Source organism: Chroicocephalus ridibundus, chromosome 13 (assembly GCF_963924245.1).
Source record: "Chroicocephalus ridibundus chromosome 13, bChrRid1.1, whole genome shotgun sequence".
Taxonomy (NCBI): Eukaryota; Metazoa; Chordata; class Aves; order Charadriiformes; family Laridae; genus Chroicocephalus; species Chroicocephalus ridibundus.
In genome coordinates, this window is record NC_086296.1 from 5519683 (window position 1) to 5540153 (window position 20471).

Below are 20471 nucleotides of genomic sequence, written 5' to 3' on the forward strand. Positions count from 1 at the left end.
GGCCGTGGCTGCTCCCACCTGCCCGGGGCCGGGCGCGGCCGCCAGGGGCGCCCTTGTGCGCGGGGGGGGGCGGCGCGGCGCAGTGCGCGGCCGGGCGGGGCGGCGGGCGGCGCCGGTCGCTGCCTGCCCGGTGCGCGGTGCGCGGAGCCCGGTGCGCGGCCCGCCATGAACAGCATCAAGAGCGTTCCGGCGCGGGTGCTGAGCCGCCGCGGCGGGCACAGCCTGGAGGCGGAGCGGGAGCAGTTCGACAAGAGCCAGGCAAGGGTGGCGGAAGGGGGCGGCGGTGCCTCGGTACCGGCTCCGCTTCCCGGTACCGGCTCGGGGCTGCGGGACCGGCCCGCTCCGGCATCGCCTCGGGGCGCGCCGATCGCGGGGGTTTCTCGGGGGATGGGGGGGCGGGTCCCAGCTGGGCTCCGGGGACCCCCCAGTGGGGCGGCGCGGCCGCCGTCCGTCCGTCCGTCCGTCCGTCCGCTCTCCCGTCCGTCCGTCCCCGCTGCCGGCGCGGCGAACGCTCCCCCGCCCCCGCCTGCCCCACCGCTTCCTCCCGCCGTCCCCCCGGGACGGTTCCGTGGGGGCACCGGCTCGTCCCGCCGCCCCCGGGCCGAGCACCGGGGCCGGGTCCCCGGCGGGCGGCAGACCCCCGGGCAGGCGGTGTGTCCCGTCCACCCCCCCCATTCCCCTCCCCTCCCCCGCGCCCCCCCGGGCCTTATCGGCAGGTAAACACGGCCCTGAGCAAACAGGGAAAGTTTTATGGCCCCGGCCGTGCCGGCGGGAGCGCGGCCGAGCCCGGGGGCCGCCGTAGGCAAGAGCCCGGTGCCGCCCCCCGGTGCCCACCGCACCGGTAACGCGCATCTCTGCATCCCTGCCGTGACCCCCGGTACCAGCCCCAGTCCCGGCCCCGCGGCTGCGTGGGCCTCCCCGACAACCCCGGGGGCTGCTTGGATGTGTCCTCCCCCGCGGCTCTGGGTCACACGTGGGGTCTCCCCGCGGGGGTCGGGGTGGTCGGTCCCGGAGAGGGAGGGCAGAGTGAAAAGAAAGGCCAAATCATTCACGCCCCGCCGTGTCCGGCTTGGACAGGGGTGTCTGCAGCCCTCCCGGCGGCCCCCGCGGAGTGGGCAGTGCTCGGGCACGATGGGGCTGGCGTGTGGCTCGTGGGAAATTAATGACTCCAGCAGCGTCGGTGGGGATGAACGGAGGGACGGGCTCGCCCGCTGCCCCGGCAAAAATAATAGTGCCCTCCCGGCACCCATCCTCTGACCCCTCTGATTTCACAGGCTGCACATTCCTTGCAGTTGTTTTTCCCCATGTCTTTGCTGGTCCTTCCCCGGCGGCTGGGCTGGTTCGGCCCCGGAGAGTGCCAGCGAAGGCAGGTGACGATTTCGGGCCTTGTAGGGTCACGGTGCCGCTTGGCCGCACTGGGTAGGAAATGGAGCTTGTTGGGTTTGGGGAGCAACACAAGAAAACCGGCAATTCCGGTTCCTTCTGGACGTGTCTCCTTCAATCATTCCCGCTGGGCACTGCTGATAAATAATCACGGCAGCCGTGCTGCCTCGTGCGCCGAAGGGCAGCCTGTGCCGGCTGGGCAGGAGCGCGTCCTTCCTCCCTCCCTCCTGCCCTTCCATGGCATTTTGGGCGCTTTGGTGGGATTTGTGCCCCACACGGGTGCGACTTCACTCCTGGCCGCAGGGATGCCTTGGGCAGAGCCATGTGCAGGCGAGCGGGGGACCACTCTCTTAGCGCTAAACCTGGGGCTCACTGGCTGACGGTCACATCCACCACCCAGAACTGACCTTTTTTTCCATCAACTGCGGAAAACTGCCCTAAAAGAGCTTTATCCTAACGTGGTTTCCCATATCAGTGCTTCGGGTGAGAGCAAAACTCTTCCAATGTCAGTACTTGGGTATTGATTTGCCTTTTACGTCTAATTATAGCCACTGCGGAGACGGCCGCTGGTTGCCTTTGTATCACGGGGACACCGGTGGCACGTCCCCTCCGTGTGCCTTCGCGGGCCGAGGATTTCACACCACCTGGAGAACGATGCTGTCAAAACCGAGCGCCCCATCTCCTTTCCCCCTGCGAAGGCCGGGGCGATGCCCGTGGGTGCGGATGGGGGTTGCTGGCGCTGGTGTGATCCCAGGTGCTCATGGGTGACGTGAAGGTCACCTGCGTTCCCTGAAAATGCTTTTTGAGGGCTTGTGTTGGGGTGATGCAGACGTCCCCCTCGGAGCGGCCGTGCGTGGGAGGTAGGAAGCCACCGTACCACTGCGGGCACTCGCTTTGCAAGGAGGCAAAACTTGCCCTTTTCTGCAGCCTGTTTTTGCTTTTCTTAAACAAGAAGGTTAAAAATCCAACAAGCTCTGGAGCCGCCAGGAATACAGCGTGCGTGACTGCCCGGCGGTGCTTTGTTGGTGTAATTTGGGAAGGAGAAGCGTTAGGAAGGGAACTCCGGAGCAGCCGTTTGCAGTTCAGCTGATCCAGCAGCCCTCGTGCTGGCCGGCTGGGGAGGTTTCCAGCTCGATGTCCTGCTGCCAAAAAATCTCTCCCTGCCGTGGCGTCGTGCCGGGACCCGGCATCCACCTGCCGGGTGGGGATTGCGGCCCCGCGGGATGCCGGGGCTTCGGGGAGCCGTGGGCGGGGAGGATCGCGCCGTAATTAAAAGCAGCCTGGAAAGAAAGGGTGGATGTAAACTGCGCTCCTTCATTTGGGCGCTTTGATCCTGGCTTTAGTCACCGGCTTGGTACGTGAGGGCTGTGAGTAAGGCATTCGGGCTGCACCCATGTGGGCTCCCGTGGCCGGGCAGGTTTTGGGGTTCGTACCCCCCCAGCAGCTGCGCCGCTCCCCGGCAGCGATGGGGAACCATCCGCAGGTGGCATGAAGGTTTTGGCCAGGCTGGTTGCGTGTCTGCAGTGACAACTGGGACCTGCCCATCTCTAGATGTGCCCATGATGCCCAAGAGGCCGGGTCAAGGGTGAGTCTCCCTATTTCAGAGCCGTCCTCTATGGCCCGGCTTTGGTGGGCAGCCGCGGGGACGTCCTGAAGGCGTGTGTGACCCCGGCTGCAGCATCGCCCCATGCTCGTCTCTGGTCCCACCATCCCCTTTTTGGGGACCTCCTGGCCAGCCCGGGGTTTGGAACCAGCGAAAGCACACCTGAGCTGGCAGCCCCGAGGGATTGGCATCGGTTCGGTGCCACCGTGGTTTATTTGGGACCACGCTGGACACGGCGTCTCCATCACGGCAGTGCTGCGGGGGGGGGGCTGGGGGCTGTCCCTGCGCGGGTCCGCTCCTTTGTGCTGGATGTAAAATGGCCCAGGTGAAACCTCTGCGCTGAATCACCGAGGATGAAACCGGCCTCTCCGGCAGCTCCCGGGCTGAATTTTGGCTGGTTGGGCTGGAAATGAGATTATGGGTAATAAACGCAATAAAACCACCCGCACCAGTGGGAATTACAGCCTGGTTTTGGGATGGGCCAGCTGGGTCCCAGCCCTATCCCCGTCCTGCCGGGCAGCACCAGGCGGCCGAGCTCCTGTCCCTGGGGACGTGGGATGGTGTTTCCATTCCCAGGGGTCTGCCCTGGTCTCAACGCCTCCTCCCGACCCCGTGGCGCTTGAGGCTGAGCCCAGCTCCTGCCGATGGGGTGGGACCAGGTGGTGGGTTGGGATGAGGACATCGTGCTGCTCACGCACGCGGTGGGCGGTGAAAATCCAGGTTTGGGAGATGTGTCTGCCCTACTGCCCCCCGTGCAAAGCTCCTCAATAAGGTGCAATAACCCCTTTAGCAGCTCTTAGCTTAGTTTTCAAGCCCTGCCTTGCAAAACCGACGGCTTGTCGCTCTCCGACGCATGATAAACCTTGCTTTCTATCCATAAACCTTGCTTTCTGTCAATAAACCATCGCTTTGGTGTCGTACCGGGAGGTGCCCGCAGCCCTGAGGAGCACGTCTCACCAGCCAAGCCAGGGTCGAGGGCGCAGCCTCTCCGCCGGCTCCAGCCTTTCGGGGGGCCGTGGAGGTGCCGGGTGCTTTGGGAGTGGCGGCTGCGCTGTTCCCGGGCACTCCAGGCTCATTAACCTTCGGGGATAAGAGGATTACAGCAAGTCACCGGCTTAACTCCGCTGCTGCTTTACGGCCCCACATGGCGGGGTGACGCCGGGGCTTCCCCGGTGAGGGAAAGGCAAAACCAGCACATCTTTTCCCAGCACCTAGGCTCAGCGTTTCAGGGCTGGCTCCCTTTTTGGGACGCACTTGGGGTGTTTTTGCCACTGTAGTGCCTGGCTCACAGGCGCAGCTGTTTTAGGCTCATTTGGGGTGGATTCGGTGCATCGGCACCTTTGGCATCGCCCCTTTGGCAGGGCGTCGGGTTCCTCCTGCATAAGTCAGGAGCACTCGATAACCCGGCGTCGGGTTCCTCCTCCGTCAGGAAAGCGCCTCGATTCGGGGGCGTCCCCTGGACCAGCGGCCGTGTCGAAGCAGGTGCTTTCCCCAGGAGGGGAGATAAGAATTTTTGTAAGGTTTCACGGCTTGTGGGGCTGCAGGGAGGGACCAGGTTTCTCTTCCGGCATGAGCGCCAGCGGCGGGGCCGCTTCCTGCCTTCCCAGCTGGGACCATGTTCCTCCGCTGGTGACCGAGGGCTCAAACACACAGGCACAGCCTGAGAGTTCGTGCGGGGGCAAAGCAGCTCACTTGAGTCTGCAGGGGCCCGGCGAGGAGGAGGAGGAGGAGAAAGAGAACCCTCATCGATCACAGCAGCTCCGTTTTACAGCCTGTCATCGCGCAAAAAGATGCAGCTGACCCCCGTCTGGGGCCGTCTTCTGGAATAAACCCATAATTTAGTGCGCTGTGATCAAATACGTTAAAATGTAGATAATCCTCATGTGATAATCACGTTGCTCTGGATTTTTGCTCCATCGACATGGGCATCGCGGCTGCCGCTCCCTTCTTGCTTGGGGGCTGCGTTTTCCCCACGTGCTGTTTGCGTGCAGCAGCGCTGCTAAAAAAAAAACCCACCACCCCCCGGTTCAAAGGCTCCTTGTGCTTAGACAAACAACCCTGGAATTTGGCATCTCGCTGTCGTGCTTTTAACGTTCCCCGGGCACGCCGCTGAGTTCAGGCTGCAAAAATGCAAAAATTTGTTTCCTGGGATGGGGGACAAGGGGGAGCACCAGTGGCGCAGTTGGTAGTGGCCTGGCTCCGACCGATTGCGCTGGGAACGGGGGGTTTTAAAGGGCCACTTTGCGGATAAAAAAAAGCCTATTTTGATGTATCACAAATGGCTTTGAGGTGACAAATGTGTTATAAAACTCAGGGTATTCCCCAAAAGCACCAGCGCTTTGGGGGAGGGGGCAGGGTAGTGGTGAGGGTCATGCTGTGTCCTGACAGCCACTCTCTCCTTCTCTTGCAGGCCATCAGCATCAGCAAAGCCATAAATACGCAAGAAGCACCAGTGAAGGAGAAACATGCCCGCCGTATCCTTTCCCTCGCCTCGCCTGGATGGCGCGGAGGAGATCCAGTGCCAGGGCAGGAGGGTTTCACCCCGCGGGGCTGGAGCCACGGGAGGTTTGGGAGATGGCAGACCCGTGCAGAGCTTGGCTGGGGGATGATTTCTTGTAGGTTCATCCATCGGTGAAACTACAAAGAAGGGCAGCGCAGTAAAATTGCATTTCTTTGGCAAGAAAATGCAAAGGGCCCCGGTGTGCCCTGCGGCAAGGGAAGGTGCACCAGAAAAAAATAAACGGGGGTTTTCTCTGCGGGTGCAGCATTGCGCCCGTCATCTCTGTGCCTGCAGTACGCGCGGTGTGTGTCCCCTTTTTAATGAAGGTTGAACGGGGATAGTCCCCAACCCCACCCGTCCCCTGCTCCCATGTGTGTCTGGTTGGCCTTGACCAGGGGGAAGGGATCATTCTGGGGACGCACCACGAGAAGGGAGCGTTCACCTTCTGGTCCTACGCCATCGGGCTGCCCCTGCCCAGCAGCGCCATCCTCAGCTGGAAGTTCTGCCACGTCCTGCACAAGGTCCTGCGCGATGGCCACCCCAACGTGAGTGTCCCCTCCAAAATGTCCCTCCTGCATTGCTGGCGGGGAGTAGTTTTTGGCTGTTGCCGACGTCCCTCTGTGCAGAGGGTGGGTTGTCTTCCCTGCCCCGGCCGCCTTTCCCAGGCCGTGGGGCTGTGAAGCACTCTGTTATGTCGCATCTTTGAAACGTCCTTGTGCAAAGCCCTGACCTCTGGTCACCGTTGAAGAGCTTGAATTTCTTCTCCCAAAGCTGGAGTGGTGTACAGGGCCGGATCCGTCCCCTTCTCCAGCTTCAGGGCAGGCGGGTGGGCACTCACCCACCTCCGTGCTGGCCCCACCAAGCTGCATCCCTCTGGTTTTTGTCCCCAGGTCCTCCAGGACTGCCAGAGGTACCGCAGCAACATCCGAGAGACGGGGGACCTGTGGGTGAGTGGGGCAAAGCAGAGGTTTGTGCCTTCCTGGGGGCTTCGGGGTGGGGCCTGAAAGGCATCGTGGGCACGGGGAGGGCAAAGCACCCCCTGAAATAACCCATTGCCCCTGACTCCGCTGGGTGATGGTTACGCATACGGTGAAGGGCAAGAGGGCGAGAGCCGTAGGGCTGGCGCGGGTTCGCTGGCGTGCACAGGCTCTGCCGGATCTGGTCACATTGCTCCGGATTCGCCACGTTTACCCTCGTGTCTCTGGCAGGGCCATTTGCACGACAGGTACGGGCAGCTGGTGAGCATCTACACGCGGCTTCTCCTCACCAAGATCTCCTTCCACGTCAAGGTGAGAGACTCCGCTGCCTTCGCAGCCTGCCACGCTGGGGTACAGGGCTTCACCGGGGGTTGTGTCACATCAGCAAGGACATTTGCGGCAACTGCCGTTTCTTTTTTTCTTTTTACACAGCATCCTGAGTTCCCCCCAGGCCTTGAAGTGTCAGATGAAGTGCTGGAGAAGACCGCGGGGACGGACGTGAACAACATGTGAGTGTCCCGGCAGGAGCAAAGCACCCGGTGCGTGGTTGCCGGCTCCGTGCCCCCCCGGGTGGCAGCAGCCTGCTGACGAAGCGGCTGGTGCTCAGGCCGGCCGTCGGTGTTTTATAAATTGGTTGGATGGTGCCCGATTCCTCCTGCAGCTGCAGAGTGGCGAGGAGCATAAATACAGGGAGAAAACCCACCAAATTCTTGTCAATCTGAGCGCTTGCCTGCGCAGGGACGTGGAGGAAACATGAGCAGCTGGAGCAAGGATGTCTCTGCCGCCAGGTGACGGGGTTTTGGTTTTTTTTGGCAGCTTCCAGCTGACGGTCGAGCTGTTTGACTACCTGGACTGCGAGCTGAAGCTGTCAGAGTCAGGTGAGGAGGCGGCATGTCCCTCCCGCTCGCCCCGGGGCTCTTGAGCAATAGTTTCGCTCTTTGGTCGGGAATGGAGTTCTGCCTGGGGAGGCTGAGGTCAGAGGCTCAGGTCCTTCCTCCTCCTCCGATGAGATTCCTGATGTCGTTTCTCAGCTGGATTCCCCTGGCGGCGCTCTGTAGAGGCAGTGGTAGGAAAACACTTAAGGAACGTAGCTGGTTTTAGTCCACCTGAGCAGAGCGTTGTTTTCTGAGTGGTGCTGCTCTGAAATATGTTTTTATTTCTTTTTGGTACAACCATGTTAATCGTATGCATTACCCAAATCCTTTCTGCCCCCCCCGAAGCAGCGGATGGGGCTGTACCTCTTGTCTAAATACTCATTTCCCCTTGTTGAAATACCCCCAGGGAGGGCTGGAGGCCCCTGCCCGTGTTTGCTTCCCTCACCTCCTTCTCCAGGAATTTTAGATGGCTTAAAAATGCGGTGGTTTCTTCCTCCGTGGCGAGTCAGGAACACGGAGCTGCCCTGGAAAACAGGGCACAGCAGGAGAGACCATGCTCCCGGCTCCCGTCAGCCTCCCGCTTCTCCTCCTGACCCAGTTATACAGAGAATTTATATTCATAAATACTTTAAAGCTGAGTGGGGAAGAAGGCAGCGTGGATATGCCGGCTGGATTTCTGCCAAGGGAAGGGATCTGTTTCCGAGCTGGAGCAGGCGAGGCTGTGGTGCCGGAGGGCCTGTCCCCTGCCCTGGGATCCTCTCCCAGCTCCTTCCACGATTAAATAGAGCAGAGCAAAACCCCTCGACTTCCCTGTCTGCATTGTGCAGCAGCAGCTCCCGAGGGCAGCCGTACTGCCTTTGCATCGTCCTAGGGGTAAATCCCTCCTTTTTGGGGTCGGGGTATCGGGGGCAGAGCTGAGCACCCCTGCCCTCTGCCACCACGCTCCCGTTGGCTGTTTCTCTTGCACGGAGGGGGGTTGTTCCCAGCTCAGTGGGACAGGACGGGCCACAACCCCGGCATTTACCCTGTGTCCTGGCAAAGCCACATCCGTCGTGGTTAATGATCAAGCCGAGTCGCCCGGAGCGGGACAGCTCTGCAAACACAGCGCCGGCGCCTCACCGCGCTCAACCCTTCAGTTTTCAGGCAGTTGAACACCTCGATGGCGGTCTCGCAGATGTCGGCGGTGCAGTGCCGCCTGGCCCCCCTCATCCAGGTCATCCAGGACTGCAGCCACCTCTACCACTACGCCGTCAAGTTAATGTTCAAGCTGCACTCCTGTGAGTCCCTGGGGATGTGCCCCGCGCTGGTCTTTTCCCGGGTGAGGCTTTTGGCTGGATTTGGGGATGAGGCTTGTGTGGATGGAGACATCCATCGCCATGTTGCCGTATCCCAGCCGGGCTCTAAGCACCCGCTCCATCCCACGTAGACATCCCAGATGAGGGAACTAGAAGGCCTTGTCCTTGATGAATTCAAACTGATGTACCTCGGCCTGCCAGCCCCCTGCACGGTGTTGCTGGGCAGTGCGGCGCCAGGGGTCTCGCGGGGGTATTTTGGGATTCCCACACCTGCCTCTCCCTGCGCCATGTCCCTGGTCCTTATGCCAGGGATGGAAACATCCCGTTCCCATCCTGACCTCTCATATCCCACTCCCACCTGGCCTTTACCTGCTGGCTTTTGCAGCCGGAGGGATGTGGGTGCCTGGGAATAAATTTGCAGCCCTGTATCAGTCACGGCTGTCCCCCCCCGCGCTGCAGGTCTGCCAGCTGACACGCTGCAGGGCCACCGAGACCGTTTCAACGAGCAGTTTCGCAGGTAACCTGGGGCCGAGGTGGGGCACTGGGGTCCCCTCCCTCCTGCCAAGCCCCTCTGCCTCCCCTGCGAGCGGTTTTTCTTTTCCCCCTCTCCAGCCTCAAAAACTTCTTTAAGAAAGCATCCGACATGCTGTATTTCAAGCGGCTCATCCAGATCCCCCGGCTGCCAGAGGTACAGTGGGATTTTGGTCATACGTGATGCTTTAGAGAGCCTGTGGGTTCGGGGTGCGTGGGGGTGTCCCCTCAGATGTCTTTGGGGCCTGGGGACACTGTGGAGGGACACACCGGCCCGTCTCAGCAGCACGGGGATGGCTGCCTCCCTCCCCTTGGTGGCCTGCCTGTGGTGGTCCCTGAAACCCCAGGCGATGCCACCGTGATTTCTTGTCCCCGCAGAGCCCCCCAAACTTCTTGCGGGCGTCTGCCCTGGCTGAGCACGTGAAGCCGGTAGTTGTCATCCCTGAGGAAGCCCCTGAGGATGAGGAGCCGGAGAACCTCATTGAGATCAGCACGACTTCCACCACGGAGCCACAGGTGGGGGCACGGGGATGGGATGGGGACCCTGGGACAGGGCGGAGCAGGCACCCGCAGCCTGGCTCAGCTCAGCACCCTCTGTCCTCCCCAGATCACCTCAGATATATTTGAGCAAACCTTCGGACCGCCCAACGGCATTCGGGATGACAGGTATGGGGGTCCACAGTGGCAGAGGGGGGGCAGCCACTCTTGTGTGGGACCAACCTGCCTGCCTCTGCAGGGACGCGCAAATTGAGAGCCTGAAGAAGGAGGTGGACATGCTCCGTGCAGAGATGGAGAAGATTAAACTGGAGGTAAAGTCTGGCCGGGGAGCAGCTGGTGTGGGAGAGTGGGGTGTTTTTTGATGCTATAGCCTGGAAAGCCTGACGGGACGCAGCAGGAATGGGGTCCTGGCACCCCGCGCTGTGTTTTGGCGCCTCTCCCAGTGCCAGGACCTGACTCCTGATGGAGATGGGGTGAGGACATGTGAGACCTGTCCTGTGCTGTCCTGACCTGCTTGCAGCAGGGACGGAGTGGCTTCAGGGGCCAAAGGGAGAGCTTTCCGGTGCATTTCGCCGCTGCTTTGCCCAAAGCCGGGCACTTGGATAGGGATGTTGGGGAGGGCAGAGTCCTCGCTGGCATTGGTGCTGGGCAGTGCCCAAGTGCCTGACGGTGTCCCGCAGGCGCAGCGGTACATCACGCAGCTCAAGGCACAGGTGAACAGCCTGGAGGGCGAAGTGGAGGAGCAGCGCAAGCAGAAGCAGAAGGCACTGGTGGACAACGAGCAGCTGCGGGATGAGCTGGAGAGGCTGCAGAAGGCGAAGCAGGACAGCGACCGCTCCCAGCGGCTCTGCGCCGAAGCAGAAAGTAGGTGCCCTACAGCGCCCGTCGGCCGTGGGACACCCGTGCTTTGGTTGCTGATGCTTTCTCACCCCATTCAGAGAAAGCCAATGCCACCGAGATCCGCTACACGAAGCTGAAGGAGAAGCACAGCGAGCTCATCAACACGCACGCCGAGCTCCTCAGGAAGGTAACGCTGCTGCCTGCGCCAGGCAGGGACTGACCGCTGCCTTCATTCCTCTGCCACCGCCGGTGTGGCTCATGCATGCCCAGCACCACCCCGTATCGGTCCCATCGTCCTGCACCCAGGGACCTCTGGGCACTGGGTTGGGGACACCCCTTGAATTCATGTCCGCTGATGGTCAGTGTTTCAGATGCCGTGAAAAAGGCATCTCCGAGCTACCCCTAAAGGTGGAATTTGGGCAGAACAAGTGCAGTGGTGGCAAGGGTCCCCCCTCCAAACACCCGGTAAGCACCATGTCCCCACGCAGAACGCCGACACTGCCAAGCAGCTGACGGTCACGCAGCAGAGCCAGGAGGAGGTGGCACGCGTCAAGGAGCAGTTGGCATTTCAGGTGGAGCAGGTCAAGCGGGAGGCCGAGATGAAGGTAAGCCAGCGTGGCCCCGAGTCCGGCCCCACCAGCCCAGCACCGAGACCTTCCCAGCCTGGGAAGCATGGTGGCTGTGCACAGTTTGGGAGCAGGGGGTAGGGGGGGAAAGGAAGAGTTGCCCTGACTCCTTGGGAGGGCGTTATTTAACGCGTGCTTCATTCCCTCCTGCCCAAATCTGCCATTTCTTCCCCCAAGAAAATGCCACATTGCACGTTGGTGGTTTTGGGTGCTTTTGTTCTCTGGGGCCCAAGCTGGGGGCTGCTCCCGAAGTTCCTGCCCTGGGGAAAGGAGCCCTTTCAGGAGACCAACCCCAAGACCCTGAAAGCCCCTCTTGCAAAACGTGGCCGGACTCGTTCCTGCCGTGTGCCGGTGCCGAGTGGGGCCAGAGCGCGTTCGCAGCAGCTGAGCCCCGGCACGGGTGTGCGGTTGCAGCTGGAGGACCAGACCGTGCAGATGGAGCAGCTGCGGCAGGAGCTGGACGCCCGGCGGGACGAGCTGGACCAGGCGCAGCGCTCGCTCAGCCACGCCAAGCAGGTACGAGGCTGGGGGCACAGGACGCCCCCAGATCCCCAACACAAGTCCCTGTCATGCAAGACGGCGTGCCTGCCACCACTGCCAAGCCAGCGGTGCAGACAGCTGGCCGGGAAGCTGTCATGGGTCTGAACGCGGGTCCACCCCATCAGTGTCATGAGCTGGGCATGTCCTCAGCTCCGCCCTGTGTTAGGGTTGTGACATGATGACGAGTGGGTGACAGGGGTCTCCTGGCCTCACTGGCAGGCAGGAGCGGAGCTCAGCGCCCAGGTGGAGGCCCTGCACGCCGAGAAGGAGGTGCTGAGGCGGTCGGTGAGCGAGAAGGAGTGCGAGCTGCTCTCCACGCGTGGCCTCATCCAGGAGAAGGAGCTGCAGCTGAGCCAGGAGGCGGACAAGGCCACGAGGGAAATCCGCGAGCTGCAGGGCAGGCTCCTGGAGAAGGTATGGTGCTGTGTGGAGAGCCCACCAGCCCTCTGCTCGCTGGGGTGAGACATGTCTGGGGGGTGCTGAGCAGTCGGGGGCTCAGCCGAGTGTAGCTGGTGGGATGTGACCTGCGCCAGCAATAATGGGATGCCTGGGTCTAATCCACAAATGGGCTCTCAGGGGGCATGCTGGTGACATGGCCATGGCAACGGGGGTCCTGTGCCCTGGCTGGGCCACTCACGTGTCCCTCCTGCCCTGCAGAGCAACCAGGAGCAGAGCCTGCAGCAGAAGCTGCTGGATGAGCAGTTCGGCATCCTGCAGGAGACAGTGCGGGAGGCGGAGGACATCCTCCGTGACGCAGTGGCCAAGCTGGACGACCCATTGCACATCCGCTGCACCAGCTCCCCAGGTGCGTCCCATTCAACCACGGGGTCTGCGACCCACAGCCCCTTTTCCCTCTCAGACACATAGTGTTGCATCTCAGCTACCTCCAGATATCTTTTCCCACCAAACATCACACACGAGGAGGCTGGGGTCTGACTTCCAAGGGTAAATTTTAAGCTCCGATCTCAGCAGTATTTTGCTTTAATGACTCAGATTTTAGTGCTGCTCCCCAGCTGGGACTGTGAGGACCCAAGCCATCTTGGCTTCCACTCAGTGGTGCCTTGTGAAGTCAGCACTTGTGCTCATTCAGACACTCAGCAGCCTGACTGTGCTAATGAAGTTAAAATTCATTGCAGATTACTTGCTCAGCCGGGTGCAGGCAGCGCTGGAGTCCACGGACGCCCTGGAGAACGGACACGCGCAGTACGTGGCCTCCATGGCAGGTACCTGGGGCTGGGGACCGGCGGCATTGCTTGCATCTTGCTCTTATTTTTATCCGTGCAGCAGCCCCTGGCTGCTTTGGGGCCATTGGCAAGCGTGCAATGCCCTGGCGATGGAGGGACACGGCGGGTGGAGTTGGTGGGTTCCCATGCGTTCCTTCAAGGAGCAACCTGCAAGCTGGAGGGGTCAATACTGACCTCTCCAAGCTCTTGTACTAGTCCTTGGGTGCCTTCAAGAGGGTGGGTTGGGTGGGTTGCAGCCCCCAGGACATGGCAAGTGGTGCCCTGGCCTGGCAGCTCCTGACCACATGCTCTCGCCGGCAGATGCTGCGGGGCTGGTGGGGGCTCTGGCTCTCTTCGCACACTTGACAGCCGACACCATCGTGAATGGCAGCGCCACATCCCACCTGGCTCCCACTGACCACGCTGACCGTGAGTGCCGTGCGTGGACGCAGTGGGTGTTGGGGGGGTTTTTTTGCTCGTAGGGCTTCTTTTTAGGATGGCTGTGCCAAAGCCCCCTCTGCCAGGGGCTGGATATGGGGCAGATCTTCTCTGGGCGCAGCACAGTCCCCACAGCTCCATGTGGTCCCCTTCCCGATATTCCCTCCTCTCCAGTGCCCCTTCCTGGGCCAGGAACATTGCTTTGCTCCTGGAAACCGGTTTACCCTCTTCTGCAAGAAATTCGCTGGATGTGACCAATGCTCAGCATCATCTCCACAGCTGAGGGGAGAAGGAAGAGGAGGGTGGCAGGGCTGGGATGGAGGGACCATTTTCCCAGCGAGGGGCCTGGCACCGACCCATCCTCTCCGCAGGGCTGACGGAGACGTGCCGGGACTGCGGGCAGCGGAGCCTGGACTACCTGGGTGAGCTGAAGGACAAGCAGACGCTGGGGCGTGCTGAGCTGGGGGACGTGCGGCGGGCGCTGCGGGGGGTCCTGCAGCTGGCCCAGGTAGGAGATAGAGCCCGGCGCACCCACCTTCTCACCCGGGGCTGGCGTGGTGGGTTATTTATTGGCATTGGTATTTCCTAAAGGAAAAATCAAAGCAGGCAGTTAATGCGGAAGGACGTTGCCTCCGTTTGTCAAGGTGGGATGTTTGCTCTCTGCACCTCTGGGGGCAGCTTTCTAAAAATAAATGAGAAATCAAACCATGGCTTTCCCCAGTGTCCAGAGGTGAAGTCAGAGATGCTGGGTTGGAGTGAGCACTTTGGGGGTGGCTTGTCCCCCATACCCACAGGTTCTGGTGCTGCCGTTGGGCTATCTCAGCTTCCGAGCACCGAGACCCTTCCTGGTGGTGCACAGAGACAGTCACCCTCAGATCAGCTGAGGTCTTTCAGCCCAGTAACCCCTGCAGAATAAAACTTCTCAGCTTTTAGATATTTCTTCTTGTGAAGCCCCTATTAGTCTTTTCCATTAAACCGCTGTTATTTCAAAGGTTGTCAACTCTCCAGAGGCCTCTGGAGCTCTGCCCTGGTCAAGCTGCTCCTGTGATCGAGTTTTGTCCCCTTGATTTGGGGCATTTCTTATCTCTGAGGTCCCTGTGCCATGTTTGCTGCAAGTTGGTGGCACACGTGCTTCCACCTTCACGGTCTGCAGAATGCTGCTCCTGCAGCTTTATTTATTTAGGGGGAGAAAAAAGGAGTCTGTTATCTTGGTTTGGTGTTATTCCTTACAAAAATATTCACTTCTCTCCCGTTGCCTAAAACCTCCTGATGGCTGCTGCCTCCTCCGGCAGGAGCTGAGGCCCAAGAGCTTAGACATCAAGCAAGAAGAGCTGGGGGACATGGTTGAGAAGGAGATGGCCTCCACCTCAGAGGCAATTGAGGATGCCGTCAGGCGGATAGAGGTGAGATGAAGCTGCAGGACGGGCCATTTGGTGGCCTCGAGGCAGCAGCGCCCATTCCTCCTCCACCCCACTCGCCATCACAGCAACACGGTGTCCAACCCTTCTTCTTGTGTTTCCCAACAGGAGATGATGAGCCAGGCCAGAAACGAGAGCTCTGGTGTTAAGCTTGAAGTGAACGAGCGGTGAGTTTTGAGGGGTGGCGTGTGACAGCCGCGGGCAGGTTTCTGTCCCGTGCCCATGCCCTGCTGGGCTGTGCTTTTCTCCAAAGCTGCACGTGCAGCCCAGTGCGGCATCATCCTGATGCTGAGCACGAAACTCTCTTTAGGAGGGTGGACCTTCGTCTTGCATGTCTAAGCCAGTTGTTTGGGGCTGCTTTGTGGGCTGCTTAGAAGTAACCTGCAGGCTGGCCCGTCTCCAAAAAACCCCGTTTTCGAACTGAGGCCAAAGCTGCTTCCCTGGATGTGGCATCGCTGGATGCTGAACATTTGTCTCTTGTTCCCCTACAGGATTCTGAACTCCTGCACGGACCTAATGAAGGTCAGTACTGCAGAAACTGAGCAGGGGCATCAAAGACTGTGCAAAACTGTAACTTCCCACCATCGGCAGCATCAGTCCTTCTCTATAAAATCCCCATCAAACACCAAAACCTGTTTTCTTTCATTCCAGGCTATTAGACTTCTTGTAATGACATCTACGAACCTACAGAAGGAGATAGTAGAAAGTGGCCGGGTAAGTCCTCCGCTACATTCATCTCTCTGCACCAACATGAAATAGGGGAGCATTTCCCAGAGTTTGCAGAAACACGCTGAGTTTTGTGCTTTCCCGTGTTAGCAGGGCTCTGGCGGTCTCACTTGCTGGAGACGGGCTGCTCAGCCCCGTGCTCTCCGCACACATCGCTGTCGCCTTTGCAAAGCCTTGGCCGTCTAAAGACAGTGGCTCAAACTTCTGTGTTTCAAACCCACAGGCGTGGGGCTCCAGAGCTAGTTTTCTCCGTACTTATTTAAGCAGGGCAGTAAGAGCAGCCTGAAGGAGACGGAAATGCTGCCAGTCCCTTAATTTATGGCTTTATATATGAATGTATATATTGTTATGTTTTATATGGATACTTTATATAGATGTATATATTGCTGTATATTAGAAACAAGTTAATACAGGCCATAATATTCTCATAACAACAGGGGGCAGCAACAACTCAGGAGTTTTACGCCAAGAACTCGCGCTGGACGGAAGGGCTGATCTCTGCCTCCAAGGCGGTGGGCTGGGGAGCCACGCAGCTCGTGTAGGTACCCCGGCACCTCTCCCGCGGCCACTGCGGGAGGCTTCTCTCCGGGCACAGCTCCGCGTGCTGCGCCCGGAGCCAGCCCATGCTTCTCCATCGCCCCGTAACCCAAACTGTCCCCGCTGCTGGGTCTGCATGGGAGCATTGCTGCTAATTCCTCATAAAGCATCGTAGCCCGTGTCGGACTGGTCACCGAAATAGGGACCACCCGTTCCTCCCTGTCTGCAAAATGTGCAAGTTGCTGCAATCCAATGCTCCGTGTTCTGGTTGCTGCTCAGATGGTCGTGGGCAGCGTGGTTGGGGTCGGGGCAGGGTATCCCAGTGTCAGTGCGGGAAATATGGGGGGCATTTTCGGACAAAGCTTTGAAAGTCTCATCCACTTCATTACAGAAGCACAATCCTGCCTTTTTTGATATTTTATACCCATCCAAAACTTCTTAATCTGGGCGTCGAGTAGTTTGCTTTGTAAATGAGCTTTAAATAATCACAGACAAAGGTGCTGGTTGAAAGTCTGAGGTGGATTTCTAAGGGTATAGCTGGAGGTAAATAACCTGCACTTGCTTCATCGTGCTCGGGGTGTCTCTCTAATACGATCTCCCTGCTGATCTGTAACGCAGAGAGTCGGCAGACAGAGTTGTCCTGCATACGGGCAAATACGAAGAACTGATCGTCTGCTCCCATGAAATCGCCGCCAGCACAGCCCAGCTGGTGGCTGCCTCCAAGGTGAGTGTCCCAGCAGGGCCGTCTGCACGCAGCTTGTCACGTTTTAAGTCATTTTGTTCCCATGGTTTTGTCCCATGGATGCTTTTGGGCAGCGGTGTGTGGACGTCCTGTCCACCAGTCCTACAGCTTCCTCCTGGAGCAGGGAGGAAGGGAAGCTCTTGCTGTTTTCAAGTCCGTCTGCGATTTTAATCCACGCGTCTTCACCTGCATTGACATTCCCACATCTAGCAGGGCTTGCCTTGGAAATGAAGATGTGTAAAACCTCCCATCTTCCTCCTGTCAGGCTGATTATGTAAATAAAATGTTAATAACTGACAAGAAACCCTGAATAAGCAACTGCAGAAGCCAGCGTTGAGAATGATGGATTTTGGTCCTTCCCACCTTTCCTGTTGGTGTGGGCGAAAGCGATGGGTAGAGGTTTCAATGAGCAAATGGGGATGCGGGCTGGGGGGAGGAGGACCCATACTGCTTTTTACAGCAGATGGTTTTAAAATTAAGAGCAGAGCTAAAAAAAGAATAGCTCTGATTTCACTGATGCTGCTTATCCATGTGTGCTTGGTTCAAGTGGGAGCAGAGGTGGTTCGGTGTCCCGGGGCTGAAGGGCCTTGCAGGGGTCACCTTGCCTGGCCCTGATGGGATCGGCAAGAATAAACGTGTGTCCGTCTGTCCGTCCATCCTCTTCACCCCCCAGGTTTTCACACCCAGGGACCGTTCTGACATGGCGTGCTTGATGTCTCTGCTCTAATGCAGAACTTGGCTGCCTGGGGGCTCCCCTGAGCTGGTGAGCACCTGTGCAGAGGTGCCATGGGTTTGACCCGCCGCCATCCCCGTGCTCTTTGCAGGTGAAAGCCGAGAAGAGCAGCAAGAACCTGGGCCGGCTCCAGGAGTGCTCGCGCAACGTCAACGAGATGGCAGCCAACGTGGTGGCTTCCACCAAGTCAGGGCAGGAGCAGATCGAGGAGAAAGGTGAGGGTCTTCGCAAGGAGAGGGGAGAAAAACCCCACCCCAAATCCCTTTCTGGCCTGGGAACACCTCGAGGTGCCCAGCTGGCTTCGCTTTGGCACGTGAGGGTCCTCTGCAAAGGGTGCGCTTAGTGAGGACTTTTCTCCACAGATACCATGGACTTTTCGGGCATGTCCCTCATCAAGCTGAAGAAGGAGGAGATGGAAACACAGGTACGGCCACGAGAGTGGATTTGGTGCTGCCAGCTCTGGGTCAGGCTGAGGTCCTCATCCGGACCCACGCGAGGAGGGTCCCTTCTTCTGCCCCCCAGCGCAGCACTGGGGATGGCAGGGGGGGATCACACCCCCGGGGGTGCGCAGGGACCGAGATGGCTGTTTGGGCGCAGGTGAAGGTGCTGGAGCTGGAGAAGCGGCTGGAGGGCGAGCGGGTGCGCCTGGGCGAGCTGAGGAAGCAGCACTACGCCCTGGCCGGGACCTACGACGCGGCGGAGGACGGGGAGGCGAAGCCGGCGCCGGCCCCCAGGCGAGGCATCCTCAAGAAGCCCCCGCTGGCCCAGAAGCCCGGCCACGGGGAGGTAGGGTCCCCAGGGGGTAAATATACACCGGGGCGGGGGCTGTTCACAGCAGGGGTGACTGACATTTCGCTTTTTCCCCGCTCTCGTTTCAGCCCGAGCGAGACGCCGGCCCGTACCCGCCTCACAGGGCGAACTTCTAGCAGGGGCTGGCTGCGTTTGCCACAGATCTCGTTGCCTTCGCGCTGGTGTGCCTTCGTGCGCGGGGGGTCTCCTTGCCGCCCAGCCTGGAAAACTGGATGGTTTTTTTTTTAAAAAAAATTGGGTTTGGTTTTGGTTTGTTTTTTTTTTCTTCACTTGATTCCCATGCGTGAAGCGAGGGGAGTCCTGATGGCTCCCCAGGCAGTGCGAGATGCCCTCTTCCTCCTCCTCTTCCTCCTCCTCCTGGCCTGCCAACCGGCTCTCCTGGTTTAATTTAATTTGGGGTTCGTTTGGGTTAATTTTTTTAAAAAAACAAACTTTATCAGCACTAGAAGTTTTCCGTAAATGTAGCTCTCTACTGTACTGCTCAGACCCTTTCAAGGAACTGTGAGCTGTTTTTTAAAGTAGGAAACTGTTGGGCTTTTCTTGCAACCATTTTTTAAATCCCCCTTTTTCAGCCTGAGGAATAATTTGACGTTATTTTCGGCGTGGGATCGGCCCTCAGTGGAGAGGGAGACGTTAGCCTTAACCGGCGCAAGAAGCAAGGCTTTTGTAAGGGAAAAAGCAGTTACTGGCATACACTGGCAATAAGGATACAAACATTTTTATTTTTTTCCTTTTCTATTTTTTATTACTACAGCAATGTCAGGGGCTCAGTTGTGTTATGTTTTATATTTAAGATAATTAGCAGAATTAAATCTAACCGTGGCCTGCGGGAGCCAGGGGATAGAGAAGTCTGCAGCAATAAGGAATTACTGATGTGGAGAGACATGGGGGCAGAAGAAAAAAATCCTGTCAGCTGTATCTTCCCTTGGAGCTACTACCACGATGTAGGTTATTAAAGAAGCAATATTTAAAATACACGTTGCAGTGCCTGGTCAGATCTCTCCAGGGAGGGGGCTGATGCTGGGGCCGTGGCCGTGGCACGGGGCTCTGCTGGTTGAAGCCAGCCGGCCCTGAATCGTGGGGCAGTGAAAGGCCATAACGTGCCTTGAAGGAATTAGCTAAAGCACAGGGGCCGGGGCGGGGGTGTGAGATGCTGTTACGTGGTGTGGCCCTGTGCCCACCGGGCTGTGTGTATCTAGGTATATGTGTGCATAAATATATGTCTCTATATGTGTGTAGCTACAGTTGTCTGTGTGTGTATGGCTCTGTGTGTACCTATATAGCTATTTTTCATAGAATCGTAGAATGGTTCGGATTGGAAGGGACCTTAAAGGCCACCCAGTGCCACCCCCTGCCCTGGGCAGGGACACCTCCCACCAGCCCAGGTTGCTCCAAGCCCCGTCCAACCTGGCCTTGAACCCCTCCAGGGATGGGGCAGCCACAGCTTCTCTGGGCAGCCTGGGCCAGGGGCTCACCGCCCTCACAGCAAAGAATTTCTTCCCGAAATCTAATCTAATCTAAATCTCCCCTCTTTCAGTTTAAAACCATTACCCTCTCGGCCTATCGCTACACTCCATGATAAAGAGCCCCCCCACCCATCTTTCCTGGTGGCCCCCTTTGAGTACTGGAAGGCTGCCCTGCCTGTATTTGTGCTTGGCGTTGCCCCGACCCGGGTGCAGGACCTTGCACTCAGCCTTGTTGAAGTTTGTGAAGTTTGCACAGGCCCACCTCTCAAGTCTGTCTGGGCCCCTCTGGGTGGCATCCATGCCCTCCAGCATGTTGACCACACCACACAACTTGGTGTTGGCGGCAAACTTGCTGAGGGTGCGCTCCATCACACCGGCCATGTCACTGACAAAGACGTTAAACAGCACAGGTCCCAGTATCGACCCCTGAGGAACGTCACTGGTTGCTATTTGGACATTGAGTGGTCGACCGCCACTCTTTGAGTGCAACCATCCAGCCAATGCCTTATCCACCAAGTGGGCCATCCAGCAAATCCACATCTCTCCGATTTAGGGACAAGGCCATTGTGAGAGACAGTGTCAAATGCTTTGCACAGCTCTAGGTAGATGATGTCAGTTGCTCTTCCCTTACCCACCAACCCCGTAACCCCATAACCCTCTCACAGGCGGCCACCAGATTTATCAGCCATGACTTGCCTTTAGTGAAGCTA

The 20471-nt window shown here is 58.8% G+C and overlaps 1 protein-coding gene across 2 annotated transcripts; it reads left to right on the forward strand.

Moving 5' to 3' along the window:
• Window positions 1-68: 68 nt before the first annotated feature.
• On the forward strand, window positions 69-19471 carry HIP1R (huntingtin interacting protein 1 related). Of its 2 annotated transcripts, XM_063351227.1 has the most exons (32): window positions 69-258; window positions 5397-5460; window positions 5889-6031; window positions 6377-6433; window positions 6695-6775; window positions 6896-6972; window positions 7280-7341; window positions 8475-8615; window positions 9093-9150; window positions 9246-9321; window positions 9543-9680; window positions 9772-9830; window positions 9901-9973; window positions 10343-10526; window positions 10601-10689; window positions 10991-11107; window positions 11543-11644; window positions 11888-12082; window positions 12326-12473; window positions 12805-12891; window positions 13213-13320; window positions 13701-13837; window positions 14622-14732; window positions 14856-14914; window positions 15239-15269; window positions 15399-15461; window positions 15911-16011; window positions 16629-16734; window positions 17577-17700; window positions 17848-17909; window positions 18083-18271; window positions 18364-19471. In XM_063351227.1, the coding sequence occupies exons 1-32, from the start codon at window positions 166-168 to the stop codon at window positions 18409-18411; spliced, it is 3183 nt and encodes a 1060-aa protein (XP_063207297.1). In that variant the 5' UTR covers window positions 69-165; the 3' UTR covers window positions 18412-19471. The 2 variants fall into 2 exon arrangements, with proteins under 2 accessions (XP_063207297.1, XP_063207298.1); XM_063351228.1 differs by lacking the exons at window positions 14622-14732; window positions 14856-14914; window positions 15239-15269; ... (5 more) ...; window positions 18083-18271; window positions 18364-19471 and having other exon boundaries at window positions 12805-12871.
• The last annotated feature ends 1000 nt before the right edge of the window (window positions 19472-20471 follow it).

Coding starts and splice junctions, on each gene's coding strand:
- HIP1R (XM_063351227.1), top strand. CDS start 166: ATGAACAGCATCAAGAGCGTTCCGGCGCGGGTGCTGAGCCGCCGCGGC. Junction 11,108..11,542: donor AGCGGGAGGCCGAGATGAAG/GTAAGCCAGCGT, acceptor GTGCGGTTGCAG/CTGGAGGACCAGACCGTGCA. Junction 16,735..17,576: donor AGCTGGTGGCTGCCTCCAAG/GTGAGTGTCCCA, acceptor TGCTCTTTGCAG/GTGAAAGCCGAGAAGAGCAG.